At 54.0% G+C, this 19,414-nt stretch overlaps 1 protein-coding gene across 2 annotated transcripts in view; it reads right to left on the bottom strand.

Annotated features, from left to right (window-relative positions):
- TNR (tenascin R) overlaps positions 1-19,069 on the bottom strand; it is a 29,204-nt gene extending 10,135 nt beyond the window's left edge. The window contains exons 1-15 of one of the 2 annotated variants that reach the window (XM_062581115.1): positions 18,574-19,069; positions 16,956-17,363; positions 16,609-16,920; positions 16,408-16,523; positions 13,954-14,104; positions 10,494-10,763; positions 7,934-8,119; positions 5,215-5,304; positions 4,695-4,958; positions 3,669-3,935; positions 2,691-2,810; positions 2,253-2,396; positions 1,411-1,530; positions 792-935; positions 24-154 (exon numbers count right to left, since the gene is read on the bottom strand). In XM_062581115.1, the coding sequence (XP_062437099.1) occupies positions 24-154; positions 792-935; positions 1,411-1,530; positions 2,253-2,396; positions 2,691-2,810; positions 3,669-3,935; positions 4,695-4,958; positions 5,215-5,304; positions 7,934-8,119; positions 10,494-10,763; positions 13,954-14,104; positions 16,408-16,523; positions 16,609-16,920; positions 16,956-17,363; positions 18,574-19,069 (3,219 nt within the window). The remainder of the gene's footprint in view (positions 1-23; positions 155-791; positions 936-1,410; positions 1,531-2,252; positions 2,397-2,690; positions 2,811-3,668; positions 3,936-4,694; positions 4,959-5,214; positions 5,305-7,933; positions 8,120-10,493; positions 10,764-13,953; positions 14,105-16,407; positions 16,524-16,608; positions 16,921-16,955; positions 17,364-18,573) is intronic. The other variant, XM_062581116.1, reaches the window with a different exon arrangement.
- Between the last annotated feature and the right edge of the window lie 345 nt (positions 19,070-19,414).

Here is a 19,414-nt window from a genome sequence, read left to right as displayed (position 1 = left end):
TCATTCTTTTTGAGAGAACTCACCTTATGGCTTCCATCAGTTGATCTGTAGGTCATGATGTAGTTCTCAATCTCTCCCATTGGAGGCATCCAGGACAGAAGGGCACTCTGTCGGGTGACTTCGCTTGCAGTCAGATTTGTTGGAGGGTCCAAAACTGCAAGGGTGGATAGGCACCCAAGGAAGTGCAAGTTCACACAAATGGTACCATTCAAGTCCGACAGAAGCAGCTCCCCAACTCAGTGAACTGGGATTCGACCTCACAACCCTGTGCTACAGCCAAAAGTTTGTCCTTGCCCTCAGTATCCAGGCTAGATCACCCACCCCCAACTTGGAAAAGAGCTCTGCAAACCCTCTAAATGTGCTCCTCTACCTGCACTCTCTCTGAAGGGTAATGGCTCTGAAATGCATGTGGTACAGGGTTTGTCAAGCCTCTTGGAAGCTAAATGGATTCTAATGCTCTTCAGGATATGGCTTTAGGCAAGAAAAAGACCTAGTCGAGGGTCTTCTCTTCTTAGGAAACCACATCTAGGGGAAATCAAAGAAAAGGATGGATGGATATTGAAAGAACATTTCCTATGAAAATGATGGCTTATACTTGTTGTCATAAGAATTCAGTTCTTGTGTCAGCCCGAAGCCATGCTATCTGGGTGTCCTTTTGCTACGTGGCTACCTGTACATCCACACATATGTAACGAGCTTTGATGGCTCAGCCTTTCTAGCTTCTTTTCTTTGGATGGACAAGTGACTAATGGCATGTAACAGTTGGGAGTGGAGGAGGTTATTGTACGTACGAGTTGTAAAGTTGGTACTGATGGTCTGGCTGGTGAAGGGCCCATTGGTAGCATACATGGTGACGGTGTAGGTGGTACTGGGCAGAAGGTCAGTCAGCTGGTACTCCTGGTTGACTCCATCCACAAGAATTGTTTCTCCTGTGACTGAAAGCCAAAGAAGATGGGTTAGGGTAAGGTGCTTTTGCTGGTTCTCTGAAATGTGTGGAAGGATATCATCTTATGAGCAAAAGCAATTACACTGCTGATCTACCATGAGCTGCTGCATGGCAGCTGAACTGTGGTGATGGTGTCTGATCTAAAGCATGGTCTTGTTTGTTGTTTCTGATGGAAGCAAGCTGAAATAAAGTCCCTGGCAAATCTCACAGCTTGCTGGCACAGATAAACACAGAAATTTCTGTGTCACAGAATCATAGAATGGGTAAGGTTGGAAGGGACCTCTGGAGATCATCTAGTTCAACCTCCCTGCTCAAGCAGGGTCTCCTAGAGCATGTTAGACAGGCTTGCAGCAACAAGGACCCCCCCTTGCTGAAGCCCAGGCTTGAACCAGGGACCTTTAGATCTTCAGTCTAATGCTCTTCTAGCTCAGCTATTTTGGCCTCCCAAAGCCATTAGAGTATACCTGTGTAGTGGGTGAGGATGATGACGTAGTTCTCCACGTCCGATAGTGGTGAGTTCCACTGCAGCAGGGCCTCAGTGGGGGTGACGTTAGTGGCAGTGACACCCAAGGGGGCATCCATGGCTGCATAGGAAAGAGAGAGTCAGCACGTCAGAGATTATCTGAATTCTGAACTTCATTCTGAAAAGACTTCTTGTGGCTGTTCCCAGGTTGTCTTCTGATCTGGCCCTAGCTCATGCTGATCAAGCACATATGTAATAATGGAACTTTTATTTCTGGCCTGGCTGAATATCAGAAGTTACAGTAGTTTGCACTTCTCTGTTATCTCAGCTGGGCTTTTCCAAGGTTTTCCTGACATGCAGCCTAGGATGTTAGCATTTTTTTTAGGTTCTAAAGAGCCTTTTGATTAGGATGTTGATGACAGTCTGGAGATAGCAGAGGTTTAATTCTCGCAGAGGTTTAATTCTCTGTTTGTGTCAGGGCTCTGACAGTCTTTCCCCAGGGATTATTTATGAAAGTATGTGGTTCATTTAGGAAAGGTCATTATGGCTTCCGTTACCCAGTATCATGTCTCTGGCCTGCCTGTGCCTAGTACCTAGTAGATTTATCATTCCCCTGTGTGACAAGCCATGCATGTATGGGAAAGGCTTTACTTAGACGTATTTCAGAAGCCCACACTGGGGCCCCATGAGCCTAACTCATCATTTAGAGGAGCTGTTTGGGGGATTATAGTTTAATGCAACTGTGGCTGCAAAGACACCCAGCTGGTGGGTCTGCCTGTTCAGCACGAGGCTGGACATGGTGTTGTCATATCGTTGTCTCCCTGCTGGGGAGCTCCCTCCCACCTGTGTGCACGATGAGGGAGGCCAGCTCGCTCTCCTCCCGGCCCCGCACGCTCTTCACAGTGATCTCATACTCCGTAGCGGGCTGCAGGCGGTGGAGGGTGTATTCGGTAGCATCGCGGGGGATCGCGGTGGTGTCCGTCCTCCCTGCAGGGGCAGAGCAAAGAGATTTGGCATTGTAGCATGGCTTGCCCTGTCCCTTTCTGAGGCCACAGGAGATGCTCAGGAGGGGAGGGCAATGCCAGGCATCCCTTGGAGGCTGGTGCCGGGTGGCCTAAGTGAGTTTGATGCCTAAAAGTGCATCCCTGTTCAGGGATGCTGGGAGGCTCCCTCTGGTTAGGGAGACCCGGTGGCTTGTTTCCAAACGGGGCTGGAGGCCGTCCAGGAGGGGTCTGCAGCAGTGTAGCTCAGAGCACAAGCGACAGTTGGCTTCACTCCTACCTTCTGCAGCTCGGTAGGATATTCTGTAGTGGTCAAAAGTGGCGATGGGAGGGCTCCAGTAGATGATCATGGAGTCCTGGGTCACGTTGCCCGCTCTGAGGTCCTTTGGAGCGTCGATCCCTGGGCAAGACAAAGCAGGACACAAAGGTGTCAGAGGCAGGCACAATCCCATCAGACTGCCTTTCTTGGTGTGGATAACTGCCTTCGTCTTGGAGCTTGGGCAGCCAGCACTGCACGAGGGTGTGAAGAGCCAGGGTCTGCCCTTTCCAGCTTTAGTGGCCAAGCTGGGCTGCAGCACTGGCACAGCGATGCGTTCGCTTGCTCCAAAACCAGCCCCAAATGAGGAAAGCTGTGCTTTAATCACTGGCTTGTGCTAAAGTTTGGAAGAGCAAAGCAGGCCCGCCAGCTTTTTAGGGGGCGAGGTAGGTTGAACTGCCTGTGGGACGATTTTAACGTGGGTCTCTTGGCCATTGACGCTGCTGCCCCTGCTTCCCTGCCTGGCTTGGGTCCCAGCCCCAATGCCAGCCCTGCTGTGCGTGGTTGCGGCTGCTGTAGCTAAGCAAGGGAGATGATGCTGGTTTTTAAGGGGATTATGGAGCACAAGCTAAAAAGCAAATATGTTTTTTGGCTGAGGTGGGGATTCTGGGATTACGGGAGGATAAAATGCTTAATCCACTGGCATTGTTTTAGATTCTGTTGCCAGGTCAAAGAAGAGCCTCAGACAAAAGTGAGATGAAATGGTATATGAGTTCAGCATCTAGGGAAGCCTGAGGCAGGAGATGTGGTCATACAGCTTGTGAAATAGGACCTCAACCTACAATAAATCCCACAAAATGATTCCTAAGTCTGCCTGCATGAAAACAAATTGCCTTGTCAACTCCAACTTTGGCTGCTGGCTTCAAGCCACACATCTGCCTCTAGCCCTTCTTTGAACCGAGCCAGAGAGCCCTCATTCCGGCATGGGGGTGGCTGCATTACCTGTAGTTACAGAGCCCACGATGGGCTCTGAACTGATTGTGCCGTGCACGGCCACCAGCGACACCTGGTACTCGGTGGCCGGCTGCAGCCCCGTCAGGCTTGCGTGTCTCCTGGTGCCATCCAGTGTGAGCTGCTGTGCCTCCTCTTTGTCCTGTGGGCTGTAGTGCAGGATGAGGCGGTCAGCTGGTGGCGACGGGTCGCTCCAGGTGATGTTCACGCTGGAGGATGTCATGTGGGAGAAGTGCAGCTGGGTGATGGGCCGGACCCCTGCAAGCCAGAGAGGGGGAGATGCAAACCTGCTACTGGGAGGTGGCTGCGGCTGGGATTTGCCAGGGCGTATGTGCCCAGCGAAGGATCATATTGATCAGGAGATCAGACCCTGGCTGTTTCAGAGCACGGCTATCTGCAGCACGATAATCTGCAGATCCTGACCTCCAGGTCGTACTAAGTACTCAAACTATAGTACCCTGGCTCTAGTCCAGGACATGTCAAACAGACGTAGCAAAATACCAGCTCTGGGGACTCTTCACTGATCCGAAACAATGTTGAGATCAAGAGAGGGGAAAAATGGGACTTTTCTCAGCTCTGCCAACAAAGCAGCTCTCTCCCCAGTGCTCTGTGGTGGGTAATGGGGTGCTGTCTGGGCTTTTCATGCTGAGAGGCTTGTGAGGCCCCTCAGTGCTTAGTTTCTCCTTGTTATGGGCAAGCAGGCTACCTGACCACAGAGGAGGACAGTGCAGGTTGGTGAGTCCCTCTTCCCCTGCCTCTTCCTTATGGGAGTCAACAACAAAACAGATGTGTTGAATGCTGATGGAAAGGGCTATGGAAGCCTGCTGGGCACCTAGGCTGGCCCACTTCTCCGGGCCATGGACTTGCTCTCATGTGGATGAACTGCCACCTTATCACCGCTCTCATTCCCCTCACCATCCTGACAGTTCTTTTGCTAGGGATGTATCCCCCCTGGCAGAAGTGGCAGCATGGTGGATTATGCCATGCTTGGCCCTGGCTCAGTTTGTCCTTCTGTACCTGTGAATGCATCCACAGTGGACTCCTGGCTCTGCTGGCGTCCCCGCTCAGCGATGATCGAGATGGTGTACTCTGTTCCAGGCTCCAGGTCTGAGAGGGTGAGCTGTGACCTGTCCTGGGGCACTGTCACTTCGGAGGCCATCCCTGAGGCCGGAGTAAAGGTGATGCGGTAGTGGTCAATGGGTCCCTTGGCCTGGGTCCAGGCCAGGGAGATGGACGTCTCTGTGGAGGCTGTCACCAGGAGGTCTCGGGGGCTGTCGAGCTCTGTGGAGGAGGCACGTAAGGTCTGGGTTGCAGGGTTTGAGGAGGCTCTGGTGGGAGCTAGGCGGTGCGGATGCATATACCCAAGTGCAAGCCATACTGAGTGGATGTCCAATCCCCTGTGGGGAGGCGAGGACAGCAACGCCTTGCCATGAGGGAGCGATACTCCGAAAGCAAGATTCGGCATGCTTTGGGTGAGGGGGAAGCATTTGCTCTGTGTGATATTGGCCCATGATTTGCCATAATGCAGAAAACTCACCTGTCCTGGCGTTCATGGTGGCTGGCACACTCTGCTGGTTGTCCATGACGGCTGATATTCCAATGCCATACTCGGTCCCTGGCACCAGATCTACCAGCAGGTGCAAGGGAGACACAGAGAAAGCGGTGAGAGCAGTGTGCAGCTGGGCCGCTGCTGGGCTGTGAGCTCCTCGGCCTCCCCGCTCCCCCTTCGTCAGCAAGCATGTTGTGATAGCTCCAGCTAATCATCTCTAAACAGTGGAAGAGACGCTCTGAAGAGCATCAGGCAATGCTTTCAGAGATGGCTTGAAAGGAAGTTTCAGTGCCCAAGGGACCTAAATGCTGGCTACCAGAAACCAGCCCTGTCACTGAGGTGGGAAGGGGTTTTGGAGAAGGCTTTGGTGGGATGGGTGATCACCTCTGTCACCTTGGCCATGAGGCCATAACATTTCAGTATCCCTCTGCTCCGATTGCCTTTGGGGTTGAGTTTGCAGCTGCGCATTGTAACCACTGCTGAGACCTGCTAAGGTAGCGAAGCTGCCAGTAGAAGAGGTGAGGTGTGTTCCTAGTCGTTGGCAAGTCTCTGTGTGGGTTGTGTCTTGGTTTGAGCAAAAAAAAAAAAACTGTCCATGTTTTATACGCCCCATGTACACCTTTGACCAGGGAAATTGGATTATTCTAACTCAGGAAAAAAAAAAGCAATTTTTAAAATTTGTTGCTGAGATATGCTGTAATTGCCTGCATTGAGACAGAAATTGTGCGTGTGAGTGAAAGCAAGCTGAGATAGGAATGACCAAGTAACTGAATTTGTTTCCAAAGCAATTCAACATCAAATACTGTCACAGGGTTGGTTTCTTGAATAAAATAAGTTATGCAGAGTAAATGAAATGCACATTAATTAATAAAGGCACGGTCTTTCTGGGAGCTGAATCAAACATGTTCTTTGTGGTTGACATATTCTGCAATTCCCGCCTCAAGGGTGACGGAAATCTAGCTAATCTAGCTAATTTCCTGAGCACCTATTGCTGATCATTATTTTATCTTAGTGGAGTATCTCCTGGGTTTGTCTGTCACTTCTGTTTGGCTCCTGATGGCTTTATTTCTCTCCTGCCTGCGCATTATTGATCTCTCCCATCGGGTTAGAAAAAGCTATAAAAACCCACCGGCAGAGCAAAGCTCGTTTCCACCGAGACGGCCCTGCCGTAGCCCAGCACGGGAGCCTCACCCCGCAACGGTCTCCTCCTCCCGCCTTGCACCCAAAACACACGTGCCTCATCGCACGAGACTTTCTCTCGCTGGCTGGCGCTGGAAGGACAAGGCGAGGCAGAGACGGCAAACGGAGCCAGCAAAAGGAGCTGGCGCTGGCTTTTACCCCGCGGGTGCGGGGAGCCCCTCCGAGGCGCTCTGCGCCAGCCGCCCGTGAGGAAGCCTCCCAGGAGAGGTGCCCCAGCGTGGAAGCAGGGGCATTTCTCAGTGGGGTTTTGCGTGGGCTGGGAGGGACGAAGGCGGCGTGGGGAAGACCCCGGGCAAGGGTCTGACCGAGGGCGGCTGCTGTCGTTTGGCTTGCAAAACTCCAGCCCTGCTTTTGCATCTCTGCGAAGCGAGGAGAGATTTGCATCTTTGGAAAGCTGCCCAACGCCCCTTCGGAGCTCAGCGCCACCTCCCAGGGCCAGCGGTGCCCGGACCGCGCTGCCCTGCGCCTGCTGCCGGCTCTCCTCCCCGCCACCCTTCCCGGGCTTGCCTTCGTCCCAGGCCTGGGGTGCAACGGGCTGCGGGTTCCCCAGGCTCAGAGGAGGCGTTGTGCTGCTCTCCACCTCCGTGCTGGCGGGCTGCCGCGGAGCCGCTAAACAGCTGCTAGTGCCAGCGGCGGAAAAAGGGAGGCCTTCAAGTCAAATTTAAGAGATTTCTCTTTTAGCAGGGTGGTATTTCTCTGCCGTAATAAGAATTTTTTGTTTGTTTGTTTATTATACAGCACCCTGGGAGCGAGAAGCAATGCACTTAGATGATGATGATGATGATGAAGGAAAACAAGCACTATATAAAAATCAGTTACAGCTACCGATTAAGCCTCCGTGTCTCTGGAGCTGAGGCATGTAATGGAAGAGCAGCTAAATACCGAGGGGAATAGAGTCATTACAGAGAGCACTAAAGGACAGCACTATCTATGAACACGTTGTTAACACGGTCCGGGGGGATTTTGCTTAACACCGCCTGAGATTGGCAGTGGCGGGGAAGCGTCTGGAGCACGGCACGTAATTCCAGCCTCTGCAGCGCCTAAACGTCGCCAATAACGGGGCACGCGCTGAAAAACGGGATTCCCCCGATCCAAAGGGCTTTGTGCCTCATTTGGAAAAGGGTAATGAACTCGAGGATCCTGGCTTCCTAACGGCGCGATATGGGATACCTGGGTTTGGGGCTCTTTCCCATTAAAGCGACTTTCAGATTTCTTCCGTGCTTATGTAGACAGTGCTCTGGGATGAGCAACAGCAGTGTACTTCCAGCCCAAATCTGCCTGGACCACAGAAATGCTACTTTTTTTTTTGGGGGGGGGGAGGAGGGGAAGAGAGAGGGAAATAATACTGTTTACAGATCAACCTAAAACACCTTCCTTCCGCTATTTCTCCCTTTGTTCTCCAGCAGCTCTAGCTGGGACGTCCCAGGCGCTCAGATGGGACCTGCTGGAGATGCTGCACGGGGTTCCTACCACCCAAACCTGACCTCTGCAGGAGGAGGGAGCCTACCTGTGAGGGTGGCCCTGGTCGCTGGGCCGCTGTCGCGGGGCACCAGCACTTCGTGGTACTGCTCCCCGGCCAGGGTGCTGTAGACCACGCGGTAGCTGTGCACCTCGGCCTCGCTGTTGTCCCAGGTGAGCTCGAGGCTGGCCGCCGTCCGGGCGCCCACGCGCAGGTTCTTGGGGGCATCGATCTCTGTGCGACACAAGGGACAGAGGCACCGGCTCAGCACGGCCGTGGCCGAGCCTGGCTCCCGTGGCGAGGAGCTGCCAAGGGTTTCATCAGGGTGGATGTGACACTGGTGCAGTCACAGCATCCCTCAGTGGGTTGTTCCTGGAGCTAATGATGAATTATTTATAGAAGAAAAGTATTATTTCTTCCTATTTTGCAGCAAGGGAAACTGAGGCACCATGCAAAAGAGGGGGAAAGGGGGCTCTGCAGCAGCCAAGCGCTGAACGGAGCTCCTGTGAATTTTGATGGGGTAGCTTGGAAGACCTTGAGCTTCTTTACGGGCTCCTTCGCGTTCCAAGGTTGTTCAGGCTGACGCTGCGCCTTGTTTATCAGCACTGCTAAGGTTGTGTGTACCAAATCTACGTGGACTTGCACAACACATCTCTCCTGCGAGCTGCAGATCTGTGTAGGCATCAAGACAGGATCTGGCTGCTGCTGAATGCTAGGAGGCAGGGGTAATTACTGTTCTTTTCTGGATCCTTTTTTTATGGGGGCATTTTTTATGTTGTCTTTTAGAAATAAAGCAAGGAAGGCCAACTCAGCAAATCAATTGCAGTGAAATTCACGTTATAAATATATATCTATATAGAGATATATATGTACACACACAACTCACGCACTACAGTTATTGTAATGGAAGCCTAGTATCCACTAGTAATGTACATGGCAGGTAATTTATATACCATAAAATAGCACTGAAATATGCTCTCTACTTCCTCCTTTATAGCATGGTAAATTAAACCTGGTAGCTATCTGCAGGCTTAACATTAATTAAAGTTTTACTGACCAGTTAGAGTATTCATATAAGATATAAAATAAGATAACCACATTTTTAACTGTGTTGCTTTCAGGTGCTCGACTGCAGGTTTCTCAGGTGATGCATCTGCCTTGGCTCTGGCAGCTGAGCAGGTACAGGAGCGACCATCTTTTTAAAATCAAGCCTCTCGGGCCTAAAGAAGGTCCCTTCCTTCTCTCCAAGTACTACATTTCCCACAGTTTTGGTGCATTGAAAATTGCATGGTCATCTACAGGCGTTATTAAGGGCACGGCTTCTGGTTTTTAAAGTTTGGCCATAGGCTCCGGCCTAGTTGAGGGCCTCAGTGTTCACTGAAGCTGGTGGGAGCTCCATGTGCTGCTGGCCAGGACCTCGTCCCCGTGGGAACCCGCAGGCAGCTGGATGCTGCGCTGGGAGGTGGCTGAGCCAGGACTCACCCTCAGACTGATACCTCAGCTCGCGTATTTGAGCCAGTCACCTAAACGCTGGCATCTGGAGTTGTCTGAGATGCCCGGGGCAATGTGAGAGATCCCCGTGGGGCAGAGGACGTAGCAGGGACTGTGGCACTAGAGGTTTAGGTTTAGGTAGCTGAACAGGAGCTTAGTAAGCGGTGGCTGATGGACAGAGGACACTTCAGCTGCCAAGCGAGCAGCTTTCTGCTTTAGAGTGAGCTGCATCTCTCGTTCACTCTATTGATTTGCTTTGTAATGGGATCTGAGACACCTTAATTTGGACCTGAATCTTAACTTTGATGTTCTCCTTGTGCTACTATCTCCTTCTGTTACAGCAGATGAAACTTCAGCTCATTTGTTTTTTTTTTTTTTTGGGGGGGGGGCGCTTGCTAAAGCACAGGCAGATTTGAACACCTCTCAGTCTGGCGCAACCTTGATTTGGATCCAGCTATGCAAACGCACGCCCTCGTTAAAGGCCAACCCATCTGCAGTTTGCAGCAGCGCGCGTCTCCGCCTCGCCGAGGTGCGCTCGCGCAGCGGCGAGCCCCGCGGGGCAGCGCTGGCTCGGCTCCACTCATCGCTAGAGGTGCAGTCCGACTTACACCCGCGGAGACTCTGACTCGTGCTGCAGTGTTTATGCTCTGCAGAGTCGGGATGAGTTTTTAATCCTCACAAACAATTTGCTAGTAGAACAGAAAAACAAATGCTTGCAGATAGGAAGGCACTGGCTGGAGCTGAACCTTTTCAATGTTGATAATTGTTGCTATACTGCAGGCAAAAATGTACAGGCGGCTTTTGCACAGGTCTGCTAGACAGGAAAAATCCTTAGCCAGAGCAGTATTTACCCTGGAGCTGGGCAGAAGCAGAGCTCACACAGTGAGTCACCGTGCGGCGGACCTATTTCAAGGGCTATCACAAGACAGGGTCTCGTGGAGGCTGGGGACGTTTGCTCAAGGGCAAAGCTGGGTGGCAGCAGGGAAGAGCTGCACCGCCTTCCCCGCACCTTGGTTTAGGCAGGCTCCAAGCGAGCCGGCCCCGCTCCCTTTCCAGGGCGATGAAGGGTAGTGAGACTCTGGGTTTGAAAACCGGTGAATCGGTCCGCGGCCGCTACCTGTGGTGAAGTGGGTGAGGGCGGCGTCGCTCTCGTTGGTGCCTCGCAGGCCGCTCACGGCCACCTCGTAGCGGGAGCCCGGGCGCAGGGCCTGCAGGGAGTACTGGCTCAGCGGGGGCTGCAGGCGGAAGGTGGTCTTCCCTCCCTCCCCGTTCACCAGCCCGTACTTCAGCAGGATGGCGTCCACCTTGGCGCGCGGCGGCGTCCACTCCACGAAGGCCACGGTGTCGGAGACGTCCCGCACCAGGATCTGGGTTGGACCATCAATTACTGGAGGGGAGAGACACGGGCGGTGGTCAGAAAAGGAGGCATGGGGAGGGCAGCAGCAGCCCAACGTTGTAGGGCTGGCCAGCTGGGCCTTGCCAAGTTGCCCAGGGGGTTGGCTCGTGGTGGGCTTCCCAGTCCTTTAACCCAACCTCACAGCTCTGCTCTGAGCCCTCTCCGCTTTATCTACATCTCTCTTGAACTGTGGATACCAGACCTTTCCCGTCAATTCCTGCTACAGCTATAATACAGCTTGTGTCCTTGTCTGGAGCTGTTCATTGGCAGCAAGTCCTCTCTGGCTTTTTCAGGTAGCACCTCCCAGGACAACATCTTTACATCCGACTGTGGTCCACGGTCTGTGTTCCTAGACGAATGTTCACAGTTTGGGGTGTGTTAAAATACACATTGTTTTCGCATGCCCAGCTCTTCAAGCCATTCAAATTGTTCTTTATTGATGATTCCCTTACAGCTGACTTACTCTTTCCCTAGCCTTTCTATCATTGGCAAAATTTATCAGCAACGATTTTCTGTCTTTTGAAAGGCACTGACAATGTGTTAAATACTCTGAGGCCGAGAACTGATCCAAACGATCAAGAAGTGAGGAGGAACATCTCTAGAAATGTTCCTTCTCTGGTGCCAATTCCTAGTTTGTAGCTGAGCTGCGAGATATCTCGGTGAGCTAGCCAGCTCTTAATATCCTGACAGCTTTTGAAATATTAGCATGGAGAAGACAGGAGAAAATGGCAGTTGCTTTTGTGACTCTTTAGAATGATCTGGCAACGACAGTAGGTGTCGACCAGGCCTCTTCAAAAAAAGGGATTTTTAGCTAAAGTGCTCGTGCTGGGCATCTCCTGAGCGCTGCTCCTTCTCTTGCTGCCTTTACTTCTTTCTCCTTGGCCTCAAACTCCCATGAGACTATTACAACATTTCAGTTTTCTTTTTTAGAGAAATGGAGTCTTTCCTGCTCTGCATCCCCAAAAGCTAAGCCTCTGAAAAAAAGTGGGCTCAAAGTTGATCGAGTGATGCTTTGAGTCCAACAGCATCTCAAAGTCTTAACTGTTTCAATAACCGAAAGGGGGCAAATGCTTGGCTGTTGCTCATGTACTCCGTTCATTAACATGCAAAACCTACTGGGCAGCCAGTTTCATGACTTACTTTCTGTCCAGGCATTTGCGGTCTATTTTCCACATTTTCATTGTATGGTGATTTCTTGCACTTGTGACAGCTTATATGATGACAAGGTGAGGAAAAAACACACTGGTCTTGTAATTCAGGTTATTCTGAATGCAGGTACAGCTCATTTATTTTATATATTAAAAATGTCATTTTGTAATAAGTATGTGCTCTATCTCAGGATGGGAAGATCCCGGGGGTGAAGTGCCTGGATAAGTAAGAGAGAGGTTTAGGAAATAAGTGTGGGGAAATTGGGGCAATCGGGGGTCTGGGAAAGAAACTGCAGTGGAAAAGTGAGGAGTACTGGAAAGCAGCATGTTTGGGGTGCAAAGCAATGGGGTAGGAGCCAGGTGTCCAACACAGCCAGGGCCAGATACCTCTTGAATCTCCAGTTCCCCATCATTGAGATAGGGCTAGAGAGCACAAAGGGCTACAAACGAGCTGCTGGCAAGCTGTGCGGCATGAAACTGCTCCTTCCCTGCTGGATCCCATCTCCCAGCACAGAGTGCTGAGAGGAAACAAGAATGCTGGGGGCAAACCTGTGGCAGAGAGGATAGTGCTGGATGCCTTCTGGAGCGAAGAGCTAGGGTCCTGCCTGGCTAGCGGCACTTCTTTACAAAGGTAAATCATTGAGCTCGACGTATTAGCCTTCTCCTTTTCCTTTTCTTTTCGGGAAAGGGAAAGGAAGATTTTGCTTGACCAGGAGATGTCTCTGTTAAGCCACGCGGAGCTGAGCATAGAGGCAAAGCAGTAGGACGGGACTGTATCAAGGAAGCTAAAATCCGCAGCGAGCTGCCAAGGGCTGCTGCTGGTGGCTAAACCCTCCCCTTCGCTCTGTCAGGCTCTCCACGGGCTCGGAGACGGCCCCTGTCTCTGGTAAGCCTCAAATTAGCAGCCTGAAGAGAACAGCACCTCGTTATAACCTTCCAGGAGCTATTTAAATGCCGTTTCCGTTTGCAACAGCTTGGATGGAGGTAGACGGCTGCCTGGCTGCCAAGTCAGATTGCAGCAGATTTGGCATGGAGAGCCTCTTCTGCGTGGTGGCTATGCGCTGTGCCCATCACCAGATTCCCTCCAGCGAGGAAAGGACCCAGTCCTCTTGCACTTGCTGAATTTCATCTAGTCAATGGGGTGGACAAGTAACCAGCCAAACAAATTGGTTAGGAGGGGAGGTGATGCTGTTTCTGGCTCTGTGCCCCACTGCCTAATTTGACAGAATTGGTGAGAGTAGAGGGCATTTAGTGGCACAAAAACAGGTGGGAATTTTAATCTCTTTGTTATTTGAGTAGGCAGCACCTTTACAGAGATGCTTCTTGGGGGCGTCCAGCCTGAAATGCACCTCAGGCGAGATTATGGGAGAAAAAGAATTTATCTGGATGCATAATAATAGCTGACCAGTGCCTTCACTCACAACCCCATTAACTGCACCACCGTTTCTTCTATGCCAGCGGTAATTTGAGAGGCAGCGTGACAAAATGCTACACGAGAAAGCTGTTGCCGCGAGGCATCTCTGGCATTTGGGCTGTTCAGCTAAGCCCCCAAAATTCGGGCTGTTTGACTAAAGGAAACCACCTTTCTGCATTTGGTGCTCTGACCTCCAGGTGCTGGCAGGTTTTGTGGCCCCAGTCCGTCTTGTTAGCGGGTTTTGGGCTTGGAGCCGAGCTCGATGCAGGAGGGCTGCGATTTCTGGGATTATTGTGTGCTTGGGCGGAGCGCTGCTGGCTCGCCTGACCGTGGTGTGGGGCAGAGGACGCAGCTCAGGGGCTATTTGCCTTGGTCCAGTAAAGGTAGTATTGCCCGTTACCGCTGGTGGAGAGGGCGTTTGGGGAGGCAATCAGACCACCCATTTCAAGCCACCACAGAACCCCAAACCAGTGTCTTTTCAAGGATGATGAAAAAAATATCTCTGCTTAAGGCGAGTTTCCCTAGTTTTACCCCTGCTGGAGGAATGCCAGATGAGAGGGGGACATAACCAGGCTCTTATTTTGGGGAGCTGGGCCTGTGGGGGCCAGGGGTCACTCACAGGTGGAGACGCTGTCGGATGCGGGGGGGCTCCTGGCTTGCTCCTTGAGGGCCACCACGGTGACCGTGTACTCCTCACCCGGCTTGAGGCCCGTCTGGTTGAAGGTGGTGACGCTGCTGGGGAGCTGCGCGATGACGCCGCCTTCGTTGTTCTGCGGGGGGACAAACGAGCGTCAGCGATTAGCAGCACCTAATGGAGGCGCAAGAGCGGGAGAGCTTTTTGGGGCACTGCTGGCATGCACAGGCGGGGACCCGGCGGGGCTCGGGAGCACCCCGTCTGCTCCCCATCGGAGGAGGAACAGGCTCCTCCACCCTGACCCCAGCACCCGGCACTTTCCGCCTCGGTTCACAGACTTGCAGAAATCTGGCACCCACCAAGTGCCGAGCACCCAGGTTTTTGGTCTGAAGAACCCTCCCCATCCCCCATCTCTCCCCCCTGCCATGCGGTATTTTGCCGCCTGTGCGTTATGTTGACAGCTGGTTGCCTCCAGAAGAGACAAGGTAATAAAATCAGAGCCTGGGCTAGTCTCCCTTTGCCTCTGCAGCTGCTATTCTGGTGCCAGGAGCCTCCTGTGGTTTGTACATTGGTATGAAACTGTAAGGTCTTTATTTTGACATACACTGCTTTTTAAGTATCTTTATTAAATTCATTATACTTCATGTTTTTTGCTCTGAAAAACATAAGTCTTTAAGCAATTGCAAATGTCACCTTTCCTGCCAATGTTTGGACAATGGATCTTTTCTCTCTGCTGTCTTCACTAATAATATACTAAACAAATCTTTGCACATAGCTTTCAATTCGTATTCTTCTCTGTTCTCTCTAAACAGGAAATCTTCCATTTCACTCCTCAATTGCCATTTTACCTTCGCTAATTTTCGTGCCTAAGCCTTTCACTGCTCCATCTTTGCACCCCGCCGCACGGAGCCGCTCTCACTACCGCCAAGCTTCTCGTGCTCGTTTTCTCTTCGCTCTCCCTTTTCCTTTCTCACGCCCGTGAGCTCGCCGACGTAGCCGGCCTCTCGCCCCGTTTTCGGGAGGGTGGAGCGCTCGTGCTTTTGCTTAGATGGGAGCCGCGACAGTAATGCGAGAGCACGCACCTGGTCTTCCCCGCTCTTGGACTAGCGTTTGCTTTTATTTGGGGGTGCGGCAACGTAAAGAGGCAGCTCAGCTCTGGCTGGAGCGAGCTTTGCTTCCAGGGAGGTAGAAAGCCAGCACCCTCTGCCTTGTTTTAGGAGGAAAGGCGGTGGGATACAGGGGGCCTTCAGCTGCGGGCGCGCGGGCGTCTGAGCGCAACTGGGCCTTGCAACATAGGCGCAGGCGCTTTGCTGACGGATGCGCACAGACTTAAATGCCCCCCGAGCTATGTCCCTTTGCACCGCCTGAAATCCTGCAGCCCTGGAGCAGCTGTCCTTTGGCACTTTGTTTCCCTGCTTAAGCGCTGAAATGCTTGGGTGGGTTTCGAGAGTTTTAAGAGGACCTTTTCCCATCTTTTAAAGCTCAAATTTGTCCTTAAAAAAATTGATTTGAGATGGGCTGAAACATTCACCGCCACGGCAAGGAAAGCAGTTAGGAAGCCAAAAGGGCGGGGAGAAAATGTCTGTGCAGTTATTTTACTTTTCTTGCGGGGGACCGGGCCCTCGGGGCCCCGCCGGCGGGGTCCGCGCGGCCGCCCGAGGGGCGAGATCGGCCGTAACGAGGGAGCGGCCCGGGGCGGGAGCCTGCTTCCACCACCGCGCTGGGCCGAAACGCCGATTTAACCACCGACCCGCGCCGGGGGCACCCGGTAAAGATTAATTTGTGAGTACCGGCGAAACATTTTGACGACATGCTAGTTTCCGTGGCTAAGCCGAAAGCGCTGGGGACCTTTCCATTAGCTCGTTGTTTAGTATTTTATCCAGACAGCGAATGAAAATTTCCTCTGGGTTCACAACGGCCACGCGGGAGCTTCGACTTTGGAGGAAATTTTCTGTGTGGGTCTAAAATTACACTGCGATCCTTCCAGCCCTTTTTTTTTTTCTTGGAAAGCGAAGCAGGGAACGAGCTATTTCAAGCTCTCGTTTGGTAGTCCTCCTGATTGCACTTTTACAGTTAAGAGCTTTCGAAACTTTCGGGCCAGGTTCTGCCGTTCTCAGAGCTGCCCTTTGCTGCAGCGAGGACGCTGCGCGCCTGAGAAGGGCCTAGCGGAGCCCTTAGTCAGCGGTTCTTTTACTGCCGGGGAATGAGCGCTCTTGTGAAGAGGCTCCGTATACAGCTGGAAGCTGCACTTAGGGCTAAACGCTGTGGAAATTATGTATACGGGGGAAATACTTGACGTACGGATTCTGTTACCAGTGTGGAGAAAACACGCGGTATTTGAGGGCAACGTCTTCTCGATGCGCGGGAAGAAGGGGTGAGGAGGAGGAGGAGGGGGAGGAGGAGCGGGAGGAAGGGACGTGGCCGCGCCGCCGGCCTTACCTTGGGGGTGAAGCTGATCTCCCAGCCGTCGAAAGGGAAGGAGAAGGGCTCCCACTGCACCTCGGCGGTGGTCTCCGTGACGGTCCTGAACGCGAGCCCCCGCGGCGTGGCGAGCTCTGCGAGGGGGCAGCGCCGTGAGCCCCCCGGGCGCCCGCGGGGCCCGGCCGCCGTCCCCCCGCCGCCGCCGCCGCCGGTACTTACTGGTGGTCGCCCTGGCGGTGGCGGGGGCGCTGAGGACGTCGCCGAGCACGGCGTAGACGCTGAGGTTGTACGTCAGGCCGGGCTCCAGCGGCCGGACGGTGACGGCGCCGCGGTTGCCGGGCACCCGCTGCTGCAGCCGGCCACCCCCGGGCGCCGCCGGCTCGTAGGAGACCACGAACTCCGCCGCCGCCGGCGGGCCGTCCCACGCCAGCTCCACGCTGTCGTCGCCCACGGCGGCCACGCGCAGGTTTTCCGGCGGCGCCACTGGCGGGGAAGGGCAGGGGGCGTCACGCGGGACGGCGAGCCCCCTCGGCCGCCGAGCGCCCCGCGGGGCTCGCGGGGGGCCGCCCCGAGGGCGGCCGGGCCCCTACCTGCCGAGCAGTCGGCCCCCGCGTAGCCGCCCTCGCAGGCGCAGAGCCCCCGGCGGCAGGCGCCGCGGCCGCTGCAGGCGTTGGGGCAGCGGGGCTGGCCGCAGTCGTCGCCGGCGAAGCCGTCCTCGCAGAGGCAGGCGCCGTCCACGCAGAGCCCGCGGGCGCCGCAGTCGGCCGGGCAGCGCCGCTCGGAGCAGTCGTCGCCGCCGTAGCCGCCGTCGCACACGCACCGGCCCTCCACGCAGGCGCCGCGGCGCGAGCAGCCCCCCGGGCACCGCGGCTCCGAGCAGTTGCTGCCCGCCCAGCCCTCGTCGCAGACGCAGCCGCAGGCCGCCAGGCTGAAGTTGCCGTGCCCGCTGCAGGGCGGCAGGAAGTCCAGCTGCCCTGGGAGAGCGCGGGGAGCGGGCGTCAGGCGGCGGCGGCGGCGGGAAGAGGCCTCCCCGAGCGCGGCCGCTCCGGCCCGCCTCCGCACCCTCCCCGCCGGGGAGACCCCCCCCAACACACACCGCCCCGAAACGGAGGAGTCCGCCGGAAAATCACACTAATCGCTCCGGGCCCGGGGGAGGAAAGGGCTGGATTGGGATTTTTTTTTTGTTGTTTTTTGTTTTTGTTTTCGCCTCCCCCCCGGTTGTCGCGTTGAGCCCGCAGAGCAGTTCCCCCGCTGGGCTGCCCGGCCTCGCTCGGCTCTCCCCGCCCCGCCGGGAGCCCGCGGCCCGTCGGCGGGAGCACCCGCTGCGGCCCAGAGCCGGGCAGGCGCGGGGCTGGGCCGGGGGCAGGCACGCGGACGCGCCGTGCGCGGCGTCGCTCTCACGGAGCTCCCCGAGGCGAGCGGAGAAGAGCCGCGCGCTAGCCCCCCTGCTATTGAAATCCGGTCTGTAAACCAGACCTCTCACAGCCCGTCTCACTGTAACAGCCCGCTGTTTTCCCGGCTCTGAAGAGCAGCCTTGGAGAAAAGAGGAGCTGAACTGCCTCTTTTGAAAGAGTCACCCTAACGGAGGACTCACAGAAAGCTTCATAAAACTTACGTATTATCATTCAGCTGAAGTATCCTGTTGATAGTTTTGTGCCTGCGTTATAGGTTTTGTTTGTGTCTTTCATGGCAACAGAAGTTATTCCCTATTTATTTATTTATTTTAGCTTTGATTTTCATATCTATTCACTCTTCCTACAGAGAAGATGAAGAAGTTGTTTTTTGCTGCCTCCCGGGGTGCTGCCTTCAGCTCAGGAACGCCTTAGGAAATCAGGAGAGGTCTCTCTCCTCCCTGTCCTCGGAGAAGTTACGGATCTCTAATCAGGATTGCTAAGGAGTGGAGGGTTTTGGGGGGGGGCTGCTCCCTGCCAGCCTAGGTGCTTGAGTTACCAAATCCCTCCCCCTGGGAGCTTTCCTGCCTCAGAGGACCTAAGCTAGGCTTCATCCTAATGAATTTAGGTCACGAAGTGGAGTAGCCTGAGCAAAGGTGTGGCCACAGCACCATGGGTGAACATGGGGTTTCCTCCATGGCTGCCAGGTGGCATCACCAGCCTGCATTCATTCCTCCTTCCTTTTGCTTGAGCCCTTAGTCCCCAGCCAGATCTGACAGGATCACATTACTACCTGTGGCTGCATTTTCTTGGCAGCAATTGGAGTTGCACTGGTCCCGGAGAATGGAGACCTCCCTCTCCAGCATCTCAATCCTGCTCAGCAGATCCTGCATGGACGGGAAGGAGGTGGAGCACTTGCAAGCCTGCTTGGGGAAGTTTATCCTGTGGGTGAAGGTGACCTGGCTCTCGCTGTCTGAGGTCTGCTCTGCATACTCCGCCATCCTGTCGTCTTCCGAACTCACCTCCTCAGCTGAAGACTTGAGCATTGATGAACAGCAGCTGTCCAGGGGGATGTTAATGTTGTAGATGTGGTGGAAGACCATGGGCTGCTCTTTGATGGCTGGGCTGCAGTTGGCAACGCTGCCCTCCTCATCCACCACTGGCCTCTTGGCTGCCTCTGTTGTCACTTCTAGTCGGCACTCAAAAGGCTTGAGGATGGCGCCTAGCAGTAGCAAGTTGAAGCTGATAAGCATGTTCCTCAGGACTGGGTTTTCACTGTCAGTCCCCATTTTCTTGGGAAAGGGAAGAGCCTTCTAAGCCAGCCTTAGTCAGCCAAGGTCTGGGAGGACCTGGGGACACAGAAGAGAAAGAGCACATGTGATGTTAGCCTTGAAATCGGGGAGCTGCGCTAATGTTAGAGATGTCTTCTGGGCGAGATATCCAGAAAGATGTTCAAGGCAGACTAGACCCAAGCACGGTCTTGCTGTCTTTGGTGCGAGGGAAGAGGCTAAATCGGCCCCAAGCAGACCCCGCAGCTGCCCAGGGAACAGTTGTGCCTTTTTGGCCCTTTGCATCCTAACCCAAGGATCCTTGTCTAGCTGCGCGGGAGGTGAATCAGAAAACGTTTTGCAGCG

This window comes from Rhea pennata, chromosome 8 (assembly GCF_028389875.1).
Source record: "Rhea pennata isolate bPtePen1 chromosome 8, bPtePen1.pri, whole genome shotgun sequence".
NCBI classification, from domain to species: domain Eukaryota; kingdom Metazoa; phylum Chordata; class Aves; order Rheiformes; family Rheidae; genus Rhea; species Rhea pennata.
Note: the sequence above shows the minus strand (reverse complement) of the source record. Positions and strands in the feature narration are given on the sequence as shown.